A 23,649-nucleotide genomic window follows, 5' to 3' on the forward strand; every position below is an offset into this window, starting at 1 on the left:
TCTGAAAAAGACTCCAGTGTGACTCCTTACACTCGCACACCTTTCACCCCACACTCCAAAAACTCCTTGAACTGACACCCCTCCAACCTCCAACCCACACAACAGATCCAGAATAAACACAATCACTAGAGAGGCCGCTTTCGGCCTTCCTAATTCTACAGTAGGGTACACAGAGACAGAGTCAAAAATATAAACTTTATTTTTCAAACAACAACAAACACAGATAAAATTACGAAGAAAAACTGGCCCAAACTAGGAGGGGGAGAACTTGTCTGCTGGTTTTATTATTCTCTTGCCGAGAACAGTTCTCCTCCTTGTTTGTGTGGCGGCATTCTGAGACGGGGTTGGTGGGGTGGGTGCTGGAGGTGGTGGTGTTGGTGTGGGTGGGGGGGGGGACGTTGACGGTTATTTGAGGCAGGTTGGCCGTCTCCATGACCACGACCGCCCTCTCCATCAGTCTCCTAATCTGACGGACCTCCTCCACGCTTTCCCGTAGGGATTGATTGGAATCCCTGATGAGTGCCCTCAATTTTTTCCCCTCCTGGGCCTGGAGGGTCAGCATGGCTTGGTCGGCGGCTGCAGCACGCCGTGTCTCCTCCTGGCAGTGTTCCAGGAGGCTCTGTCCCACGTTCGTCAAGAGGGAGACGCACCTCAGCCTGGCGCGTTCCCTCATGAGCCTCTCCTCTGCCGGGAGCGCACCTCTAGGTGGTGGGCTGGCAGGACCCGGGGGTGGTTCCTCATCATCCGAAAGAACCTCTGTTGGTAAAAATGAGAAACAGAACTGTTAGTACCATTGATACAACCAACACCGACCATGGTGCCCATGGTGGGCTTTTTTGTTTGCCTGTTTTCACAGCAAGACTCTGAACAATGGCTAGGGAGCACATGGTTAGTGTTTGTCAGCCCATGGTGGGCTTTTCTGTTTGCCTATTTTAACAGCAAGACTCACAACAATGCAAAGGGAGCACATGGTTACTGGTTTGCTACATTGTCCTGCAATTATGGCTCGAAATAAACAGTTCATGCACGCTCACCATCTTGGATCTGTAGCCGCCTGCGTTGGGCAGGAGGTCCAAGCACCCCACACTGTTCCTCCTCCTGCGTGCCGGGTATGAAATCTGCAAAAAAGAAAAAAACAAGATTTAGGACCGAATGGTGGCAAAGCAAGCTTCAAAACCTACACCAGCAATGCTGGGGGACTCTCTTCTTTCTCCAAGTAGGGCTGCTGCCCCCTGCACAAACAGAAAAGCACAAAGCAGTTCACACAGCACCCCCCCCTCATTATTGTCAGAAATACTTACCAAGGTTTGTAGATGCCCCCGAATCGCTATCCACATCCACTGCTGCTGGAGACTCGCGGGGCTCCGTCACTGGCATCTGTGTCTCTGTGGACAACAGCAGACAATAGTGAAAAAGGAGCAAGCATACAACCTGAACCACACAGCATGCTCCCAAACTAGTGACTAAAGTACTGCAGAAGGCCTATGGCTGAGGCATGCTGCAAAACTTTTGGGGTTGTTGGTTAAACATAACCGTTTCAAATAGCTACCATAGCAAGCAGTCTACAAACAGGCTAGCATATTATGCGTTGCAACGAATACACGAGAAAACGATTCCTAACCGTCAGAACACACACATTCATTGGCCACACGAGGTCACATGTCACGTTCAAAACTCCTCGGGCGGGAACAGGATCTGCCCCGAATGGCCAGATTGGCGCTCTTATTGTTTGACTTCTCGCATGCGCTGATGAAATTACACACGAGAAGAGCAGTATGGACATGCAGCAGGAGCCATTTTACTGAAATGTCCGCCATTACACAAACGCATGCCGGTGTCCACCCAGAGCAAGTTCAACAGTAGACAGTTCCCCAATAATATTCGCCAGCCAAAGCTTAAATCAACCAAACATGACATTTGACTGGCGAATATTCGTTGGCACGCTCAGGGGAAAGTTTTTTTAAATGAACATGGGACGGCGACTCCGCTAGCCGGCCGCCATTACACAAACGCATGCCGGTGTCCACCCAGAGCAAGTTCAACAGTACTCGACAGTTCCCCAAATAATATTCGCCAGCCAAAGCTTAAATCAACCAAACATGACATTTGACTGGCGAATATTCGTTGGCACGCTCAGGGGAAAGTTTTTTAAAATGAACGTGGGACGGCGACTCCGCTAGCCGGAGGTCTAGCCGCCGATGGAAGGGGTTGTCCGCACCCCAGCACAACCATGCACCCGGAACCACACAAACACCCACTACACATAAACCGCCCCTCATGATATCACATCGCATCATATCTATTGAACCCCTCAAAGCTGTACAGGAGACTGCGTTCGGCGAATGTTCGTTGCAACGCTCAGGGGAAAGTTTTTTAAAATGCTCCCTGTACGTTTACTCCGCTAGGTCTGGCCAATGGTAGACGGGGTTTTAAGCTTTGGGCATGTTTTGCGTGACGGTGTGTGCTACTGTGCTTTTGAAATACTATTGTGCTGTTCGGGGCACAATTTCCGAAAGTGATCGTGCTGGAAAGCCAGGCGATGTCTCGTTGCCTCGTTGATCTGTGCTCGGTCCGAGAAAAAAAATGGCGAACAGTTCGCCGGAAGTTTGGAGGACAGGCTCAGGAGGAGGGACTTTGAAGAAACCGCAACAATGTTAACGCACAGGTCTTTATCGCTAGTGTTGCAGATTGTTTGCAAGAGTGTAGCGCTTTCCGGAGGGTGAATCCACTTTTTGGGATTCCCCTAAAAGCGCTACAACGAAGCGCTTTTTGCTGATCGGTTTCAGGAGTGTTACAGATTGTCTACGACGTCGTGCGTTATGGCAAACCAATAGTGTTACCAATTGGCAACCATTGTGCGATTTTGAAGCCGTGCAAAAAGCCCCGCAGTATTGCTCTGGCTAGATTCGCGAAAGGGTGTCATAACTTTTCGTATCTTACCCCCAAATACACACATACACACACACGCACACAAACCTAACAATGTATTATAACATTTTAAAATGTTCAGCTCACTGTGGATATACCCTCTGGAGTTTTAAGATACATGGACCTTGTCTCACAGTCTATAAGTGCCCTGAAATTCTATTCACACATGAGAAGGAATAGAAGGGAAAAGTGATTATCCTTCTGTTTGGCAAGCTGAATGAATTAATCTTCTGGACTGGCCAGGCTGGGTACAGATACTGAATGCTTAGCCTCCTGTCGTTGCCTGATCAACACTGCAATACTTTTGGCAGGCTGGTCTTCAGTCTTCAGCTTTGCCAGGTTCTAGGCACTGTCTTGAACTTTAGAAAACATTTTCCAGGCCAAACAGACTATGCCCCCACTTAACACTAACAGTAGGTTGTGGAACAGGATTTTGCAACAACTATGTAACTTCTGATGCTATTTGAGAAGCAGACTTAGTGTAAGTAGCCAGAAATATTGAAGGAAATTTCCCTGCAAATTAACATTCCTGTTTTCAAATACTTCAGCACCCTCTTCTATTTCTGTAAAGAAGATCTCACATTTTGGGTTCTTATTATTTTAACCTGAAATTGAGGAAAAACCTCACTGAGAAAGCCAGTAATAGCAGATCCTTAGATGAGCTTATGAATGAGACATCACATGTGGATAACTCTGTGGAGCAAAATCCTTTGAACTCAGACCTAAAATATTATTTATGTGTTTGTGCTTTACAGTGTTAAAAGTGGCACTTTCAATAAAAAATTTTAAATAAAAAAATCTATTTTGGGTCATCCATTCTGGGACCTACAGCTCAATGTGATGTTGAAGTGATTTCATTCCCACCTCACATATCCCCCCCCAAACTTTCTAGGGTACTACAATACTGTGGTTTCACATTGAGCTTTATACTTTTTCCATAGGTCGTTTAGGGTCATCCTTATCCATGACAGCCCCCTAAGGATTCCTTATTTTTTCCTCCCTTTACACATTCCCTTCTACCCATGCACAATCACCAACCTTTTGACAACTGAGGTATGACTGGAAGAAATTTCCTTTTGTGCTTGTCAGTGTTGCTGTCATCCAAAAATCAAGCTGTTGTGTGATGCAAGGCACTCCCTTCCCTCCGGGACTGTGCTCTTTACCTCATTTTGAAAGGATTTGTTGCTTGGAGATCGCAGTCTAGAATGAACCACATACCACTTGACAGAACGTAATGCTAATACTGGAATGCTGACATCCCAAAATCCATTCCACAGAACAAACAACTTCTTTTCAAAACCACTTAACTTTGAATATCAAAATCTTCCATGTGTGTCCATAATCCTAAAGTATATTAATTTAAGGACTGATCAAAGAATGAGTGATTGTTCGATGAAGGGATCATTAGCGGTGGACTGAAAACACCCTGAGTTACCTGACACTGAATTCCCTTTACATTATTTTGTAGAACGGGAAGATTACTTCATGTCTTCTCTGCAGGCACTCATGAGACTGTACAGGCACAGGCCAGTCACGGGACTGGATTTCTAAGCCTCTAGAGGATTCAGCATTTTTAGGATTGTTCCCCCCTCCTCCATCTCAAGGTAGAGCTAGTTCCCCCCCCCCAAACAGTCACGTGACAGTTTTCTCTTTGCTGTTGTGGAGAGGATGCCTTGGCCAGCTTCTCAACCATGATGGCATTCTGTGTCAAATGGGGAGTATCATGACCTTGTTTAAGAAATTTCAGCAGTGTGGTACAGACATGTCTCAAAAGGATGAGCATGCTGTGTTATGTCTGTAGTTCTGCTGAGGACCAAGCTTGAGGTCTGAGGGAGGATTACAAGCCTATAATCTAATTGACCACGGTGCAGCTAGATTCTGTTTGCGGGATCCTGTCAATTTAAGGTTAAGCTGACCAATACCGTGCACTGGAGGGAAGATCTATTGTATGGCTTTTGTAGAAAAGTTGTGGTTGGTTGTGGGTGTGTTGGTTCAGTTCAGTACTTCTTGTAGCATGCTGGGGTCCTAATAAAGAGCTCAAATCACTTCCAGCATCCGTGTCCGCCTTGAAACCATGGATTTAACATGCAGATTAATTATTTTGCCCCTGGGAAAGGCATAACACAGTAACCTGACATGCCTAAGGCCAAGACTTATGGCCATGGAAAAACTGGCTGATAAATCATCAAAAACGGCTTGGTGGTCTCAGTGGCCTCAGTCCCAGCCGCATCCTGAAAACCCCAATAGTTCAGAGAGCTCCCCTGGAACCTCCCGCCAAAAAGAAGAAGAATATATATTTTTAATATACCGCTCCGGGATCTCCTCAGCCTCCAAAATTGCTGCCGTGTCAGCGCTTCCCTTTCCTGCATTCTCGATCAGCTTCCTCCCCCTGACATCATACTGTGTCTCCACCTTGATGCCAAGCCTTGATGTCAAACCTCAGAATCACCACAACATTAAAGCCAGATGTCTCCTTGGTATCATAGTCCAGCTGTCCTGATAGCAGATACACAGCAGGCTGACAGAGGGAGTTAAAATACCATTCCAAAGTACAGATACCAATTAAAGCAGACAGCTTCAAGTCCAAATGGAAATCCAAAAGAGCGCTCTAGAGCACAGGTCAGGGTCAGAGATGAGGGATTCAAGCAGGAGTACAGAAAGGTCAGGAACCATTGACAAAGTCACTCCCTTGTTTGCTGCCTTGTTTGCATCAGGCTAAACGTTAGCCATCTACCTCAGTCCTTCTCCTGCAAACACTCATCCTCACTGCTGACAATCTGGCACTCCACCTTCTGTCTTGCAGCTTCCTCTTGTTCTTCCTTCTACACTGTCCCCGTGGCTCTGGACACAGGAGAGGTGAACTGGCTGGTAGATGGCTCTGTTTCCAACTCAGGGCTGAAGGCCATTCTGGATCCATGTCTGGCTCCTCAGACGCCTCCTCCTTCACTGTTACAGGCTGTGGGTTTGGGTCAGGTCTGTGTCTTCCTCAGAGGAGTCATCTGCATTGCTGGGCTCTGCTGGAGCTAGCTGGTCCATGATACCAGCTTCACCTTGATGGTGAAAGGTATAATCATCTCCTGGGAACCAAAGTCTAATTTGTTTGATTTTTGACCTGGTCTTGACTTTTCCTTTAGATTATGTGATCTGATCCTGGACTGAGACCTTGACTTCCTTCTGCCTTTGCTGTATTAGTGGACCTTGGACTGTGACTTTAGAACCCTTGATGTCAGACCCTGTGGTTTCTGGGATGCCTTCCACCAGATGGCTAGGACAATGGGCTAACTGCAGTTTGTTGAATATGGCTAGTTTGGGAAGTGGCTTGCATTTTCAAATACAAAGTCTTAGGTCTTCTCTATCCACAACCATTTCCAAAAGCATTGGTGAAAATGAAGCAAACTTTTGCTAAAACCTCAACACATCTGGTAAAGTGTTTTGGAATCAGTAGAATAGCACACAAACAGCAATCAATGTAACGTATGGGGAGAAGATGACATGCTGATATTTTTAGCCATCCTCAAACACTCACAATATACATTGCTGAATTTTCATTAAAATGTATAGTTTATTCAATAATCTGGAAATAATTTATATTTCATTACATTACTTTTTGCAAGCCTGGAGGATTTTATTGATTCACACTCCAGTAATGTCTTTTAAAAGAAACTTTTAGATTAAACTATTGCATTAACTTATAAGGAAGCAAATACAAGTGGTCTAGCTACTAAAGGTATGAATTTTGGTTTAACCATAAAACATACTGGGGATAGTCATTAAGGGACACAATGTTAAATAATTTGCTTAATATAAATTTCAAAATAAAGTAAGAGAGGTAGGACCTAGTGAAGGACCAGATACAGGGCAAGTACAGAGACACTTCAAATGTACAAAAATGACTTTTATAGAGTCTTCAAACTTCCGTTCTTCTTTATTCTTTTATATAAATACCATTGCGTTTTGCTCTTTGGCTTTATCAAGGGACTTCAATTTTCATATTTTGAAAAACAACTTCAGTATAGAGAAGTAATCTCCTAACAGAGAATAAGATAGTTTCAACAACTGCTATTTGTAGCTAAGGGTGTTCCAGACGTTCCAGGAGTTCATCTCCTATGATCTCTGTGGTCTGGATAACAGGTATAATTCTAGGAGAACTCCAGGCCCTTCCTGGAGGTTAGCAACCTTAGATATAATGCCTCTTAAACTTGACATAGTTCAAGTTTTCTTGAACTATGTCAACTATTTTACCATTGAGAAAACCCTGAAACATTCTTCAGGCTTTAAGAAACCCTGGAAGTGGTGTGATCATGCAGAATATGGCTGGGAACTATGGTTGTTTGATTACTATTAAAAGAAGAGATAAGATAAATTGTATTTCCATCTTTATTCATTGTTAAATTGTTTGTTAGTTATAGCCTAGAGTAGGTCCTTTTTTCTGCTGTTGTATTCATTTCGAATCGTCCTTTTTCCGTGGTGTACTCTGAATATGGTCGGGAAGCATAGCTGTATACATGCCCACCCAAGGTCCCTCCCCTTCCTATGGTCATATCACCTGGTACATATTTAACTAATTTGAAATATATATTTGAATATATATCTATATCTATCTATCTATCTATCTATCTATCTATATATATATATATATATATATAGAGAGAGAGAGAGAGAGAGAGAGAGTTAAATATATTATATATTATATATTATATATTATATATTATATATTATATATTATATATTATATATTATATATTATATTACTAGCAAGAAAGCCCATTGCAACCAGGAAAACAAAGCGCGCTAGGACCCAGGGGGCCCAGCAAAAAGGATCTAGGAGTCTTAGTAGACCATACATTGAACATGAGTCAGAAGTGTGACTCAGTGGCTAAAAAGGCAAATGGGATTTTGGGCTATATCAAACGTGTCCAGATCACGGGAGGTGATGGTACCGCTTTACTCTACTCTGTTTCGGCCTCACTTGGAGTACTGTGTTCAGCTTTGGGCACCCCAATTGAAGAGGGATGTTGACAAACTGGAACGTGTCCAGAGGAGGGCAACAAAGATGGTGAGGGGTTTGGAGACCAAGACATATGAAGAAAGGTTGGGGGAGCTTGGTCTGTTTAACCTAAAGAGGAGACGACTGAGAGGGGATCTGATAACCATCTTCAAGTATTTTAAAGGGTGACCTTATGGAGGATGGAGCAGAATTGTTCTCTGTTGCCCCAGAGGGACAGACCAGAATGAATGGGATGAAATTAATTCAAAAGAAATTCCATCTAAACATATGGAAGAAGTTCCTTACAGTTAGAGCGGTTTCTCAGTGGAACAGGCTTCCTCAGGAGGTGGGTTCTCCATCTTTGGAAATTTTTAAAGAGAGGCTAGATAGCCATCTGACGGAGAGGCTGATTCTGTGAAGGCAAAGTGGTGGCAGGTTACAGTAGATGGGATGTTCTTAGTACTGTAACTGTCTATAATCCTATATGAACAATCAACACATTGTAAAACTGCATTTAGTATATGGCAATTACATGTCAGTATTTTTCTCTGCTTTTGTTTCCAAACTGAAGCACTGTGTATAACATGCTGCAATCATCAAGGAAGATGCTGATGATCTAGGCGAAATTAACGTTGCGCTTATTGAAACAAAGTTGTTATTTTGCCATCTAGTCACAGCTGACTTTTATGGTAACTCTATGGAGTCTTGAAGGCAAGAAGTGTTTAGAGGTGGTTTGCCATTGCCTGCCTCTGTATCGTGACCCTGGTATTCCTCAATAGCTTCCCATCCGATACTAACCAGGTCAACACTACTTAACTTCGGAGATCTTGAAAGATCAGATTAGCTTGTGCTATCCAGGTAAAGGCAGCTAAGAAATGTACCTAGCAGTACAGACATATTCTACTGTTCCAGAAACTAAAATATTACCCTTTGAGAATATTATTATTAACCTAGAATAAGGTAAAGGTAAAGGTATCCCCTGTGCAAGCACTGGGTCATGTCTGACCTTTGGGGTGACGCCCTCTAGCGTTTTCATGGCAGACTCAATACGGGGTGGTTTGCCAGTACCTTCCCCAGTCATTACCGTTTACCCCCCAGCAAGCTGGGTACTCATTTGACCGACCTCGGAAGGATGGAAGGCTGAGTCAACCTTGAGCCGGCTGCTGGGATTGAACTCCCAGCCTCATGGGCAAAGCTTTCAGACAGCTGCCTTACCACTCTGCGCCACAAGAGGCTCTTTAACCTAGAATACTATGTCATAAAGTAACATACTATGTCATAAATAATCTACGAACTGGAGGTCCCCCCTAATAGAAAATATATTTGGTTGTACCAGAGCACGGATGCAATTAGGTGATCCACCGACTGGTGTTGGGGAGGAATGGGGCCCAGCCATCTGATGGAAATTTTAGATTGTCTTAGTATTTTACTGAGGATTAATTGAAGGTTTTTTTGCAGAAATTTTTGTATTTTATTCTTTTATCTTGATGTAAGCTGCCCTGGGCTGACTATGTCAGGAGGGGTGGGGAAAAAAATCAAGATATAAATAAATAAAAATAATAAATAGCATTTGAAATGTCATGGATATTTTTTATTTGTCTGCTGTGGATATCTTGAGGCTCCACACCACTCAGATAGACTGGGGCAGAACTCATCAATGTGGGACATGGAGCCATATGGTTTGGTGAGTTCAGTTCCAGTAACTCCAAGTCATCATTCAGAGCACCTGATGAAGTTAATTCAGGATTTTAAAATGGGAACATTTTGGATAATTTGTGTTTTTCCTCATTGGGCTGTAATCATGGTCCCTTGTATTCTTGTGGCTGCATAAAGTTAAGACATAAATTGCAAAGATAGTTTGTCTCCTGGCCATAGATTTCTTACTTAAAAAGAATTTTCTTTGGTTTAATGGTTTAATGGTTAAGAGTGATAGCCTCTAATCTGAATCTTATATGCACTGGCCTTTTGAAAAGCAAATGGACCATTTTAAGAACAGGAGTTTTTCAAAAGTAACCCCACTTTCCCCTGTAATAGGTGCAGACAGGGAGCAGAGAGCTTGATGAGGCAGCTGAAGGCAAAGAGGGATGGTTTTTAACTCCTTCTGTTATGAATGCTTATCACATTACTTAAAGGGACTTGTAAGCAGGGAAAATGCCTTCACAGCTCAAAACATGAGACAAGATGATGGCAGGATTAAGATTGACTGAAGAGAAGTGGAAGGGTCTGTTCTTGCTGGAAACCAACCAATCAATAGCACAGAAAAAAGGAAGAAAGAAATCTTAGCAATCTGTTTTTACTTATTAGCATGCAGATTTAAACACTGCAATTTAGAGGAGAAAATCAGAAAAAAAAGACAGGTGCAAAGTGCAGGAACAGATGTGAACAGGATGTGGATAAAAGGGATAATTTAGTAAGAATCACAATTAAGCTGTAAATGCAAATAGCAGCTGGAGAACCAAGTTTGATTCACTGCTCTTCCACATGCAGCCAGCTGAGTGATGTTGGGCTAGTCACTGTTCTCTCAGAGCTTTCTCAATCTCACCTACCTCAGAGGATCTCTATTGTGGGGAGAGGAAACAAAGATGATTGTAAGCCACTTCTTAGAGGCTTCTTTGAGTATTAAAAAACAGGGAACAGAAACAGCTCTTCATCATCCTAATCTTCTTCATCACAAACACCATGCATGCTCCAAATTAATCAATTGGGTCAAAACCAATAGCATCAATATTGTTTTATGCCCTTGGATTGCTGTACTGAGATGATGTAGTAATTTTTCTAAATTGTGATCTACAGATTGCTGCAGAATTATTAATTTTTCCACATTTGTGAAAAATGTGGTTGGGCATTTGGTTGGACAGATGTGTTCATAATGTTCTTCACAATAATAACATGAAGCATCTGGTCTCAGTTTGGTTGTCTCTGTCATGGACTTAACAACTATTGTTGCTCCAACTTTGCTAAAAACAGCTTATAAGCATAAACTATATCAAAGATCTTAAAGAGTGTCAGGTATTGATCCCTCAGTATGTGTCTCCTCTTTATTAAAGAGAAAAATAAATAAAGGAACACATGGCCTATCAGTGTCTTTCACAGTTCTGCTAGCCAATTTATCCAGAGACATGAGAAAAACCTGGGCTGGAGACAATCCAGAGTCTTGTTCCTGCAGCTAATACAAAACATGAAATGATCCACAAATGTTACAGTGTTTTGGACTGTTCACACAACATCCTTCTCTAATTGTTCACCATCCAGGCTCTCCCCATCCTGAGTCTGCTATCAATCAGCACTGGTTTATTGTGATCTTTTTGAACAGAACAAATGCTAAGAGTATTGGCATGTTATCAGAACAGGAATGGGTGCATTTTTGAAAGTGCTATCCACACTGGTGTCTTTTTGCCTCAGTAGCTGTACAGGATCAGAGCATAAAATTTTGTGTCTAAATTTTGTTGTTGTTGTTATGTGCGAAGTCGTGTCCGACCCATCGCGACCCCATGGACAATGATCCTCCAGGCCTTCCTGTCCTCTACCATTCCCCGGAGTCCATTTAAGTTTGCACCTACTGCTTCAGTGACTCCATCCATCCACCTCATTCTCTGTCGTCCCCTTCTTCTTTTGCCCTCGATCCCTCCCAGCATTAGGCTCTTCTCCAGGGAGTCCTTCCTTCTCATGAGGTGGCCAAAATATTTGAGTTTCATCTTCAGGATCTGGCCTTCTAAAGAGCAGTCAGGGCTGATCTCCTCTAGGACTGACCGGTTTGTTCGCCTTGCAGTCCAAGGGACTCGCAAGAGTCTTCTCCAGCACCAGAGTTCAAAAGCCTCAATTCTTTGACGCTCGGCCTTCCTTATGGTCCAACTTTCGCAGCCATACATTGCGACTGGGAATACCATAGCCTTGACTAAACGCACTTTTGTTGGCAGGGTGATGTCTCTGCTTTTTAGGATGCTGTCTAGATTTGCCATAGCTTTCCTCCCCAGGAGCAAGCGTCTTTTAATTTCTTTGCTGCAGTCCCCATCTGCAGTGATCTTGGAGCCCAGGAAAATAAAATCTGTCACTATCTCCATTTTTTCCCCTTCTATTTGCCAGGAATTGAGAGGGCCGGATGCCATGATCTTTGTTTTCTTGATGTTGAGTTTCAAGCCAACTTTGGCACTCTCCTCCTTCACCCGCATCAACAGGCTCTTTAGTTCCTCTTCACTTTCTGCCATTAGAGTGGTATCATCTGCATATCTGAGGTTGTTGATATTTCTCCCTGCAATCTTGATCCCAATTTGTGACTCCTCTAATCCCGCATTTCTCATGATGTGCTCTGCATACAAGTTAAATAGGCAAGGCGACAGTATACAGCCTTGCCGAACTCCTTTCTCAATTTTGAACCAGTCAGTGATTCCATGTTCAGTTCTCACTGTTGCTTCTTGACCTGCATATAAATTTCTCAAGAGACAAATAAGATGCTCTGGTATTCCCATCTCTTTAAGAACTTGCCACAATTTGTTGTGCTCCACACAATCAAAGGCTTTAGCATAGTCAATGAAGCAGAAGTAGACGTTCTTCTGGTACTCCCTAGCTTTCTCCATGATCCAGCGTATGTTGGCAATTTGATCTCTAGTTCCTCTGCCTCTTCGAAATCCTGCCTGTACTTCTGGAAGTTCTCGGTCCACATATTGCTGGAGCCTAGCTTGTAGGATTTTGAGCATAACTTTGCTAGCATGAGAAATTAGTGCGATGGTGCGGTAGTTTGAACATTCTTTGGCATTGCCCTTCTTTGGGATTGGAATGTAAACTGACCTTTTCCAATCCTGTGGCCATTGTTGAGTTTTCCAAATTTGCTGGCATATTGAGTGTAGTACTTTTACTGCATCGTCCTTTAAGATTTTGAATAGTTCAACTGGAATGCTGTCACTACCACTAGCTTTATTGTTGCTCAGACTTCCTAAGGCCCATTTGACTTCACATTCCAGGATGTCTGGCTCCAGGTCAGTAACTACCCCATTGTGGTCATCAGGGATGTTAAGCTCGCTCTTGTATAGTTCTTCTGTATAATTTTGCCACCTTTGTTTGATCTCTTCTGCTTCTGTGAGGTCCCTACCATTTTGGTCCCTTATCATACCCATCTTTGCATGAAACGTTCTCTTCATATCTCCAATTTTCTTGAAAAGATCTCTGGTCCTCCCCATTCTATTGTTTTCTTCTATTTGTTTGCACTGTTCATTTAAGAAGGCATTCTTATCTCTTCTAGCTTTTCTCTGGAATTCTGCATTCAATTGGGTGTATCTTTCTCTTTCTCCCTTGCCTTTCACTTCCCTTCTCTCCTTAGCTATTTGTAAAGCTTCCTCAGACAGCCATTTTGATTTCTTGCATTTCTTTTTCTTTGGGATGGTTTTAGTTGCTACCTCTTGTACAATGTTGCAAACCTCCGTCCATAGTTCTTCAGGCACTCTGTCTATCAGATCTAATTCCTTAAATCTATTTGTCACCTCCACTGTGTATTCGTCAGGGATATGATTTAGTTCATACCTGAGTGGCCTAGTGCTTTTCCCTACTTTCTTCAATTTAAGCCTAAATTTTGCAACAAGAAGCTCATGATCTGAACCACAATCAGCTCCTGGTCTTGTTTTTATTGACTGGATAGAACTTTTCCACCTTTGGCTGCAGAGCACATAGTCAATCTGATTTCTGTGTTGACCGTCTGGTGATGTCCATGTGTAGAGTCGTCTCTTGGGTTGCTGGAAAAGAGTGTTTGCTATGACCATTGTATTCTCTTGACAAAATTCTACCAGCCTGTGCCCTGCTTCATTTTGTACTCCAAGGCCAAACTTGCCTGTTATCCCGGTTATCTTTTGGCTTCCTACTTTAGCATTCCAATCCCCCATGATGATAAGCACATCATTTTTGGGCGTTGCTTCTAGAAGGTGTTGTAGGCCTTCATAGAACTGATCAACTTCATCCTCTTCAGCAGCAGTGGTTGGGGCGTAGACCTGGATCACTGTGATGTTGAATGGTTTGCCTTGGATTCGAACTGAGATCATTCTGTCATTTTGGGGATTGTATCCCAAGACTGCTTTTCCTACTCTCTTATTGATTATGAATGCTACTCCATTTCTTCTGCGAGATTCTTGTCCACAGTAGTATACCTGATGGTCATCTGAATTAAATTCACCCATTCCTGTCCATTTTAGTTCACTGATTCCTAAAATGTCGATGTTCAGTCTTCTCATTTCTTGTTTAAGTGTCTAAATTTACAACATACCTAATCCCATACCAAACAGCAGTCATCTCAAAATTTAAAACCAAAACCAAAGCAGGGCTGAAACCCTACACAGACTGGACTTTCCAACTGAATTCAGTGTAGAACTGAGAAGAACAAATTTAGAGTCCAGTAGCATCTTTAAGACCAACAAAGTTCATTTAAGGTATACAGATACTGAAGAAGTGTACAGTGGATTCTAAATTTGTTCTGCTGCTTCAGACCAACATGGCTACGCGCTTGAATCTTACTTCTGAGTAACAATACATAAAATCAGGGTGCATGCCAGAGCCTGTAGAGTGGTATTGGTGGCAAGTGCTGTCAAATCACCGCTGACATAACTTCTCAGTTTTCAAGGCAAGAGACCTTCCGAAGTGGTTTTGCCATTGCTTGCCTCCAGGTCACAACCCTGGTCTCCCTTGGAGGCCTCCCATCCAAAGAGCACCTAGGGCTTAGCTTCTGACATCTGATGAGAGATCAGGCTAGCCTGCGCCATGCAGGTCAGAGTGATACCCATATTAAATTTCAGAAAAGCGTACGCGAAAACAAGGGCATGGCCACGATGTTACAGGTTCACTTTAACAACAAAGAAGCCTTGATGCGAGGGGCGTGTGCCATTGCCCACCACGTTAGGGAGGCCTCTTTCCCCTCCACGAGGAGGAGACCGGAGAGCGGGGGGGGGGGGGGACTTAGTGGAGGGCGGCGAGACCCCCTCGTGTGAACGGCCCACATCCCCCCCCTCAGATCAAAGCGCCCTCCCCATCTCTCGCCTGTTGGGCTCGCCGCTGGAGCCTCGGGCAGGGGGCGGAAGGAAAGGCAGCTTCGTCTCCTCCTCCTCGACGCTGGCGCGGCTTATGGCGACGCTGGGCACATCCGGGCTTCTTTTCCTTCGGCGGCCGTTGCCGCCGCCGCTGCTGTTCTGACCCTCGTCCAGCCCAACTCCATTAGCGGCTGCTCCGCTGCCCACCCCAACCCCGTCAGGGAGGGCTGCGGAGCGCCGAGGTCTCGGAGTCTCCCACGGTGACATGTCCAACCAAGGGGCCCGGAGGAATGGGCCCGTCAAGCTGCGCCTGACAGGTGAGGAGCGGCGGAGGGGTACCTCCTTGCCCCCCCCCCCCCCACGCACGATATGGGGGTACGCGAAAGGCAGGGCGAAGCACGAAGGAAAAGGGGGGGGTGCTAGGCGCGGGGCCTTGCCTCCTGTGTGCTCTCTGGGGGAACCGCGTTGGCTTTTCCCAAAGAGGCGGCGAAGAAAGGCGGACGAAGGGCCCCGATATTTGTGTTGTTGAGAGGGGGAAATGCATGCTGTGAGATTATGTAAAATGGGTGTTGAGGCGAAAGAGGCCGTTTGGGAAAGAGTGAGGAGGTGAAACGCTTTGCGTGGCGAGGAACTGGGAAGTTGCGGGACACAAGCGGCTACATTCACTTATATACGCGTTAATTAATTGGGGGTGCAGGGGGGAGAGACGAGGGCCCTGTTTTTGTGTCGGAGACTACAGAATTTTTGAGTGCGGAGTCTGTAATAATACCAATAAAAGAGAGAAATGGGAAGAGCCCAAATGTCGTGCGCTCAGCTGGGTAGGAACAAACGAGTGAGCTTCTATGTGTATTTGAGATTGAACCTGTAGTCTGAAAGACTCTTTAAAAAGCTTCCAGGCCTCAAGAGAAAAGTAAACTCTTCAACTCTCTCTCTCCGTCTCTCCCCCCATCCCAGAGATAAGGGAAGGGGTGAGTTGTTAAGAAATAGTGGATGCATTGAAAGAAACATTTTAGTTTGAAACTTTACACCAGACGATAAAATAGAGGTTGTCTGAGAAGCTGCTTTGAGCATAAACTTGAATCATTGTCAGCCTCTATGTACCCTTTATTTTGATTTGCTTGTGCTGCTCCTTTTGAATCAACTTCTGTTGAGAAGGTGGTGTGATATTATATAGTTCCTTGTATTATATAGTAAAAGAACATTAAGCTTTCACATACCAAAAAATTAACATTGCAAACCAGAAAGATACATATTGTGCCCTTTTACAAGAAGATGTAGAAGATTGCCATTGCAACGTCTGTCTTAAACAAAAAAGAATGTTTACTGCATAATCATATGCATGTTTTAATGGATCACTCTCCCAGGTAAGTAAGTATTTGTAACGTTTCAGTCTTAGAATTGTATAAAACCTGATGGGTGTCCTTTTTCGTCTTTATCCCTTCTGACAACTGGAAAGAAATTTGAAAATTCTTTGCATTTGGCATGTTGTTTCACTTGAAGGCAGATTTAAAAAACCTGTATTTTTTCATGTTAATTTCTGTTTCTCTATTATTTTTAACAAAAGTACATGGCTCCTGTATTCACTGCTGCATTTTTGTAAATTTTAATTACTAGCAAGAAAATACTTTTAATTCTCATGTGTACAGATATTTCTGATAAACAGTATGTAGGTCTAAGGATTGTTTACATTGAGCTGTTAAAATACAGTTGGACTGGTCAAATATGAGCACGTTTATAGGATTCTTGGGTGGTAAACTCCAAAATGGGGTCTTAAAACCGGTGTGCTGGATTGGCATGTAGAATAGTTGTAGCTCAGTTTCTGATGCTAATTGCAGTATTGCAGAGCAAAATTTTTGAAAATCTGATGCCTTGAGGGAGAAGAAAGCAGTTGCTTTTAGTTTGTGTACACTGTTCAGTATTTGTCAGAATATAGGTTTCTGTTTTCTGACAGCTCCTTGTGAAGCACTCTTAACTGTGTGCTCTGATAACAGGAGGAAAGGGGCAATGACCTTATAATTGTCATTAGATACTGAAAAATAAGATGAATGATTGTGGAGATCCTGAGTGAGTTATTTTTCATATGAAATATTCATTTGTAAAAGGGGAGTTTTGGCACAGGCAAGGATTACTAAGTATTGTACTTGGAATGCTGAACCATTTCAGGTTTTCTGTAGAACAAGTGCTTTAAATACAACATCATACAGTGTACATTTACTGAATGCATATTGCACTAAAGGCCGAGAGAGATACACCCAGAACTGCTGCATAGATTATTGGAACCATGTAGGTTTTGCGGGGAATTGTTTAAGAATATCTTAATCTCATCTATTCTCTGCTTCTGATTATCGATTTTGATTGGACACATTTCAAGACCTTCTAAATGGCAATTTGACATTATACTATATAAAGGTAAAGGTATCCCCTGTGCAAGCATCGGGTCATGACCCTTGGGGTGACGCCCTCTAGCGTTTTCATGGCAGACTCAATACGGGGTGGTTTGCCAGTGCCTTCCCCAGTCATTACCATTTACCCCCCCAGCGAGCTGAGTACTCATTTTACCGACCTCGGCAGGATGGAAGGCTGAGTCAACCTTGAGCCGGCTGCTGGGATTGAACTCCCAGCCTCATGGGCAGAGCTTTCAGACAACATTCTGCTGCCTTACCACTCTGCGCCACAAGAGGCTCTTATTATACTATATATATACTATATATATAGTGGTTCAAGTATTGGTCTAGGATCTGTGAGATCCAAGTTCGATTTTCTACTCAGAGATGGAAGCTTTGTGGCTGACCTTGAACCAGTCACACATATTCAGCCTAATTTGCCTCACAGGGTTGTTAGGATAAAATGGAAGTGATAAGAACAATCTAAGATGCACTGGGAAGAAAGGTAGATTATAAATGAAGTAAACCATTCCATCCTTCATCTTTAAACCTCCCCCCCCCCCCGCTCTGGAGGAGCAGGAGGAATAAAGGAGTAAGGGCAAGTGGGGAGGAGTTAGGGCGGGCGGCTCCTGATTGGGCCCTCCGATTGTCACTCGGGGGCCAAGCAGCCAATGGGGAGCCGCGCAAAGTGTGGCTCCCCATTGGCTGGTTGGCCCAGCCTCGCCCGGCCTGGCCGGAGAGTCGCCGCTCAGAGGAAGAAGCCTTCCCCAGCGGTAAGTCCTCCGGCTGGCTTCCCCTCGCCCACGGAGCCTTCTGCCGGGCCCTGGGGCAGGTTCGCCTGCCCTTGGGCCCGGCAGAAGGCCACAAAGCCGACTCCCGCCATCCGGAGCCTTCTGCCGGGCCCTGGGGCAGCCGAGACTGCCCCTGGGCCCGGCAGTAGGCCGCAGAGCCCACCGCCCCCGTCCCGAGCCTTCTGCCGGGCCCTGGGGCAGCCGAGACTGCCCCTGGGCCCAGCAGAAGGCCCCAAGGCCCACCTACCTTACTCTGTTCTGCCCTTCCTCCCAGCATTCCCTTTATCCTTCCCTTCCTCCCAGCATTCCCTTTGTTTTTCTCTTTCTCCCTCCCTCCCTCTCTTCCATCTGCCTCTTTCTGGCTACTTGTTTCTCTCCCTCTTCTTCTGTCTCTATCTTCCTCCCTTTCTTTCTGTCTCTCTTTCTCCTTTTCCTCCTTCCTTCGCCCCATCCCTCCACCCACCCATCATGCTAGGGCCCGCTGTATTTTGGCCACAGCGGGATTTATATCTAGTCAATGTATATAAAACACCAACTGTGGTGGCGACAACTCTCCAGCAGTGTCAGCCAACATTCCCTGCTGCAGTGTCAGAATCACAAATGTCTGAAAGTGAGAGTTGCCCTGCCCCATTGAGGGCATGCCTTCAAAATCCTGGCAACAACATAATCAGAAGTGACCAATAGTATTCTGAGCAGAGGTGGGAGTTAGGCGTCCCACGTGATTGCTTGTGCCCAGTGTTGAAGCGGCTGGTAGTGGGAGGTGTCTGTCTGCTGAGGGAAGTCTGGAGGATGGGAGGATAGACTGCAAGGCCAAGGAGAGCTGCAATTGCCATGTTAGCTGTTACTTAAAATGGTGATGGTGTCCAGGAAAAAGGCAGGTGTGTTGCTAGGGATTAGAGTCAAAGCTTGAGATGAGCCCTGGTTTCTTTTGGATAAATTTCTCAAGAACCACAACTCTTCTTTTTCCATATTATCTACATGATGATAATAATAAACAACTATTTTTGTATCTCACCATTCCTTGGTAGTTCATGGTGGGTGAAACATGGTTTAAGACAATCAAATATAATATTAAAATGTTTTATAATTTTACAGTAGCCTTGTGTAATTTGATTTAGAGGGGTGGGATTTGAAGGCCTTGAGAGGCAGATCTTCCTTTGTTTCAGCAGTGAGGCCAGCACTATAGTCTATTTTGGCCTCGAATATGGGCCTGGTGGAACAGACCTGTCTTGCAGGCCCTGCAGAACTGGTTAAGATCCCACAGGGCCCTGATACCTTTCAGCAGAGTGTTCCGCTAGGCTGAGCCCAAGGCCAAGAAGACCCTGGCAGAGGCCAATCTCACTTCCTTTGGACTGGAGATTCTGAGCAAGTTTTGGTTTGATGACCTTAACACTATTTGGGGGCATAATGGAAGAGGCAACTCTAGATACACTGGTACCAGACCATTTAGGGTTTTAAAGGTTAGTACCAAAGCCTTGAACTTGATCCAGTCTCTGATCTGGAGCCAATGCAGCCGGGCAAGTATTGGTGTCATATATGTCCTCTGCTGGGTCCCCATAAGGACCTCTGCTGCTGCATTTGAACCAGTTAGAGTTTCTGGAGCAGTATCAAGAGAGACCCTGTGTAGAGCGAGTTGCAGAAGTCTAATCTAGAGGTTACTGTTACCTGGGTCAACCTGGCTAAGTAATGCCAAGAGATAGGGCGTGAGTTGTCATGCCTGGCGCAGATGGAAAAACGGCAGGCGAGCAATGTTCATGATCTGGGCTTCCATTGAAAGGGAATCATACCCTGAAGGAAGAAGCAGGGGAGCTGTATCAGCTGTCTCCCTGCATACTAACACAGGCAGAGGACCTCTGTCTTGGCTGGGTTTAGCTTCAGCCAACTCAACTTGAGCCAGTCCATCATGGCCTCTAGGCATCTGGCCAAATACTCTAGTGGCATTGACAGATGGCCATTAATTAATATGAATATCTGGGTATCATCAGAGTACTGGTGATAATCCAGCTCAAACCTTTGGATCAACTGGGCGAGGGGGTTTATGTAGATGTTAAATAACATCTGGGAGAATATGCCTCCCTGTGGAACTTCGCAGGTGAGGGCCTGATGCTGGGAGGTGTTCCCCCCTGACTCCATGCTCTGTTCCTGACCTTGGAGAAAAGATTGCAGTCATTTAAGGGCTATGCCTTAAATCCCTATGTTGGCTAGGCAGTGGGTTAAAACCTCACGGTTGACCATATTGAATGCTGCAGTCAGGTCTAACAGGCAGCAGTGCCAAGTTGTTTAGATCCGTTTTTTTCAGACGTCATCTATCATAGCAGCCACAGCCATTTCTACTGTGTGATCAGGCTGGAAACCAGACTGGTATGGGTCAAGTTTCCTTCAAGAACCCATATAGTTGTCCCACAACTGTCCAGGAATGCTAAATGCAAGACTGGACAGTAGTTGACTGGGTCGGAAGATGGCCAGAGGGCCTCTAGTTAGTTATCTGCATCACACCCAGCAGAAAGGTCCTTGTGGAGGAACAAGATTTTCTTGGTGATGAAGCTCACAAAGGCTTCACAACTAGTATTCAATTGAGCAATTTGATATGATCTTTTAGATAAGGACGTCAAAGATTAGATTGTTTTGAACAACAGCCAGGCATGAACTATTGGAGGAAATGGAAGCTGCATAGAATTCTTTCTTAGTGGCCTCTATCGGTATTTCATAAGGGTCTTATAAGATGTTCTTGATGCCTCACCAATGAGTTTTCTGCCAGGCTTGCTCTAGCCATGTCCTGTTTCTGCTTGTGCAGCTGTAGTGTATACCATGGATCTGGCTTTGGACAGGAGGAGGGAGGGCATCGGGGGGGGGGATGATTTTGTTGATGGCCTCAACAAGCAAGCCAGACCCACATTTTGCCCTACAAAGAAATCATGTAGTGTGACGATCCTGTTATTTATGGATCTGGCATTGCACAATACCAATGTTGGAGAGGGCCCCACCATCAGCTTTTCTCAGGATCACCTGGAGGTTAGAAGGGGTGTGAGCCTTCTCATATCTATCAACCATTCATGTTAAATACCTCCTTCCAGTGCCATATTTCTCTCATCACCCAATCACTGGGATTCCCAGCCTCTGGCTGGCCACACTGCTGTCCATCTGACTATTTCATCTGCTTTCACTCCCCCCTTCCTCCAACAGCCGTAATAAACACAATATCCACCCTAATCCCTCCCCGTCCAGTAGTAACATTAAAGTCAAATTAATCTAATACAGATTAAATTAAATTAACCTAACATAAATTAAGGAGCCATCTCCTCTGATCTCTCTGCTACTACTCTTGGGGGTTAGTTTCTAGGCCCATGGTCTTATGGAGCAGGTGAGTGTTGGTGAAATTTCCCTATTGTATCAGAGAAATTGATGGACTTTGTATGGAGCAAGTAACTTCATACTCCCCTTCCCAACCACATGTTTAAACATATGGCCTAGAACAAAATGAATGTGTGTGTACTTTCAGATAGTCTTGTGAGTTACCCAGATTTTTAAAAAAGTGGTCTAATATACAGCTTTTCAGATCTGTTTAGCTTAAACTTTTTCTCAGTATTTCCTTAATTACTTTATTTAATTAATTATTTCGCTTTGGATATTCTTCAAGGTGCAGATTACTTAAGCATTTTTCTTTGCTAGTAAGAAGGTATTAGGAATTTTGTTTTTAATAAAATTTTATGGGTCATACTGGTGGAACAAATCTTACAAAAGATGTGGCAATTGCAAGACATAAATTAATTGCCTTACTGGCATATGTTCTCAGGTTCCAGTTATAGTGTGTATGTGCTACTTTTGAGCTGAGCTACATCCAGGGAAGCCATGACTTTTTACAAGAATGTATCCTGAATACGTTCATGGCCCCAGGAATTCCCTTCTCCCCCTCTTTCTTTCACGTATTTTAGAGATTGAGAACTGGCTTGCAATTTACCATAGTGTGTAGTTGCATCCAGCTTGGACATCCTGATGAACTGGGCATAGAGCAGGGGTCACTGGGAGAAGGAGGATAGTAGGGAATTTCCTGCATTATCAACAGAACTAGATGACCTTTGGGGTCACTTTTAGCCTTTTGATTCTGTGTTTGTTCGTGTCTACAAACTGGGCTTCCAAGCCATGGTTTAATCAATATAAGCAGAAGCAGAACCATAATGTCTTTCTTCATGATGTCCTGAAAAAAAATGGTTTGCTGGAAAATAGTCTTTAATGTCTGACTGCACAGGGGGGAGGGATTTTCTGAGTTGGAGGTTTTCTAAGGTTGATGTTTATAATGAAAGGGGATCCAGACTAGTGTTTCTGTAGGCTCAAGGATTTCTGCCCAAAGAGCACAATTTTCTCACCACCCTTGGCATCCTGAGATGCTCACTAAAATCCTGTCTGCTGTACAAGAGAACATAGGGAAAGTTGCTTGGTACATTTGAATAGAGCATATGTGGTGGCTGCTTTTTCTTGAGAATATATCTATACACATAATCATGGAGATTATGGAGAGCCAGTTTGGTGCAGTGGTTAGGAGTGCGGACTTCTAATCTGGGATGCCAGGTTCGAATCTGCGTTCCCCCACATGCAACCAACCTCCCCTTTCCACCCCCTCCAGGCTCATCATTGGCCATTTTGGAAATGGGGTGGGTGGGCAACATGATCATATATGGTCATATCACCCAATTAAAAAAATAAAAATAGATTAAAAATTAGCTCCCATCCAATTGGCGAAACCCTTCTGGAGCTGTCGCAAAACCCCAGAGTTTCACAATACTGTGGTTGTTAAAGCCTGTTTTAAGGCATGCTGGCCACTTCCTTGTTAAAGAAGAAAAGGTGAAAACTAATACATTATTGTGAGACTAGTAATTAAGCCCATTGTACCCAAAATACAATGGGCGCTAGAAAGCGGGAGTAGAGGGGGGGAAAGGCGAGGGCAGCGTTTCGAAAGAAAAAGCACCTGAAAGCGGAGGCAGTCGAGGGCGGTCGGCAGCAGCAGCGGCGGGACGTCCTTTTTTTGGCGGCGGGGCAGTAAAATAGTGGAGAAGGGAGGCCGTGGCTTCGGGCGGCGGCTCCCAGGCGGTCTGGCGGCGTGTGCGGCGGCGGCTCGGCGGCGGGCATATTCCTGATGGTATGTTGAGTTGCGGCTCCGTAGGGAGTCCCAGGCAGCCGGGCAGGTCGACGGGCAGGGAGCCCCCGCCAGCCGCGCTGTGTGTGGCTGCCGGGGACTCCCTTGTTGGCTGGCTGACGCGGCGGTAGGCGCTTCCCACCTGTTCTCAGTGTTGGGCGGCGGCTGGTTTCGTCGGGCGGCATCGGCGGCGGCCATCTTCTTGTTGTGCGGGGCAGCGGCGGCCATCTTCTTGTTGTGCCGGGCAGGGAGTCCTCCTTTGAGCGGAGCAGGCGGCTCCTTCTTGTTGTGCCGGGGGCTCCCTGAGGCGACGGCCTGATGCGGCGAGAGGCGCTTCGCGCCTCTCGTTGCATCAGTTCGGGAGCAACTGCGAGCCGCGCTGTGCGCAGCTCGCAGTTGCTGGGGCTGGGAGGCGGCGGCTATC

At 44.9% G+C, this 23,649-nt stretch overlaps 2 protein-coding genes across 5 annotated transcripts in view; one reads left to right on the plus strand and one right to left on the minus strand.

Annotated features, from left to right (window-relative positions):
• Positions 1 to 223: 223 nt before the first annotated feature.
• Positions 224 to 15,069, minus strand: LOC143833075 (uncharacterized). Of its 4 annotated transcripts, XM_077328423.1 has the most exons (6): positions 14,930 to 15,065; positions 8,222 to 8,327; positions 3,967 to 4,128; positions 1,302 to 1,385; positions 1,035 to 1,118; positions 224 to 756 (listed from the first exon to the last, which is right to left on the minus strand). In XM_077328423.1, the coding sequence occupies exons 4-6, from the start codon at positions 1,375 to 1,377 to the stop codon at positions 230 to 232; spliced, it is 687 nt and encodes a 228-aa protein (XP_077184538.1). In that variant the 5' UTR covers positions 1,378 to 1,385; positions 3,967 to 4,128; positions 8,222 to 8,327; positions 14,930 to 15,065; the 3' UTR covers positions 224 to 229. The 4 variants fall into 4 exon arrangements, with proteins under 4 accessions (XP_077184538.1, XP_077184537.1, XP_077184539.1 ...); XM_077328422.1 differs by lacking the exon at positions 8,222 to 8,327 and having other exon boundaries at positions 14,930 to 15,069; XM_077328424.1 differs by lacking the exon at positions 8,222 to 8,327 and having other exon boundaries at positions 1,302 to 4,128; positions 14,930 to 15,069.
• SMURF2 (SMAD specific E3 ubiquitin protein ligase 2) overlaps positions 14,950 to 23,649 on the plus strand; it is an 82,745-nt gene continuing 74,045 nt past the window's right edge. Inside the window, exon 1 of the mRNA XM_077328421.1 lies at positions 14,950 to 15,236. Coding sequence (XP_077184536.1) covers positions 15,185 to 15,236 — 52 coding nt within the window. The 5' untranslated portion in view covers positions 14,950 to 15,184. The remainder of the gene's footprint in view (positions 15,237 to 23,649) is intronic.

This window comes from Paroedura picta, chromosome 3 (genome assembly GCF_049243985.1).
Source record: "Paroedura picta isolate Pp20150507F chromosome 3, Ppicta_v3.0, whole genome shotgun sequence".
Classification (NCBI taxonomy): Eukaryota; Metazoa; Chordata; class Lepidosauria; order Squamata; family Gekkonidae; genus Paroedura; species Paroedura picta.

Coding starts and splice junctions, on each gene's coding strand:
- LOC143833075 (XM_077328422.1), bottom strand. CDS start 1,377: ATGCCAGTGACGGAGCCCCGCGAGTCTCCAGCAGCAGTGGATGTGGAT. Junction 1,119..1,301: donor GGGGGCATCTACAAACCTTG/GTAAGTATTTCT, acceptor TCTTTTTTGCAG/ATTTCATACCCGGCACGCAG. Junction 757..1,034: donor GCGGCTACAGATCCAAGATG/GTGAGCGTGCAT, acceptor TTTTACCAACAG/AGGTTCTTTCGGATGATGAG.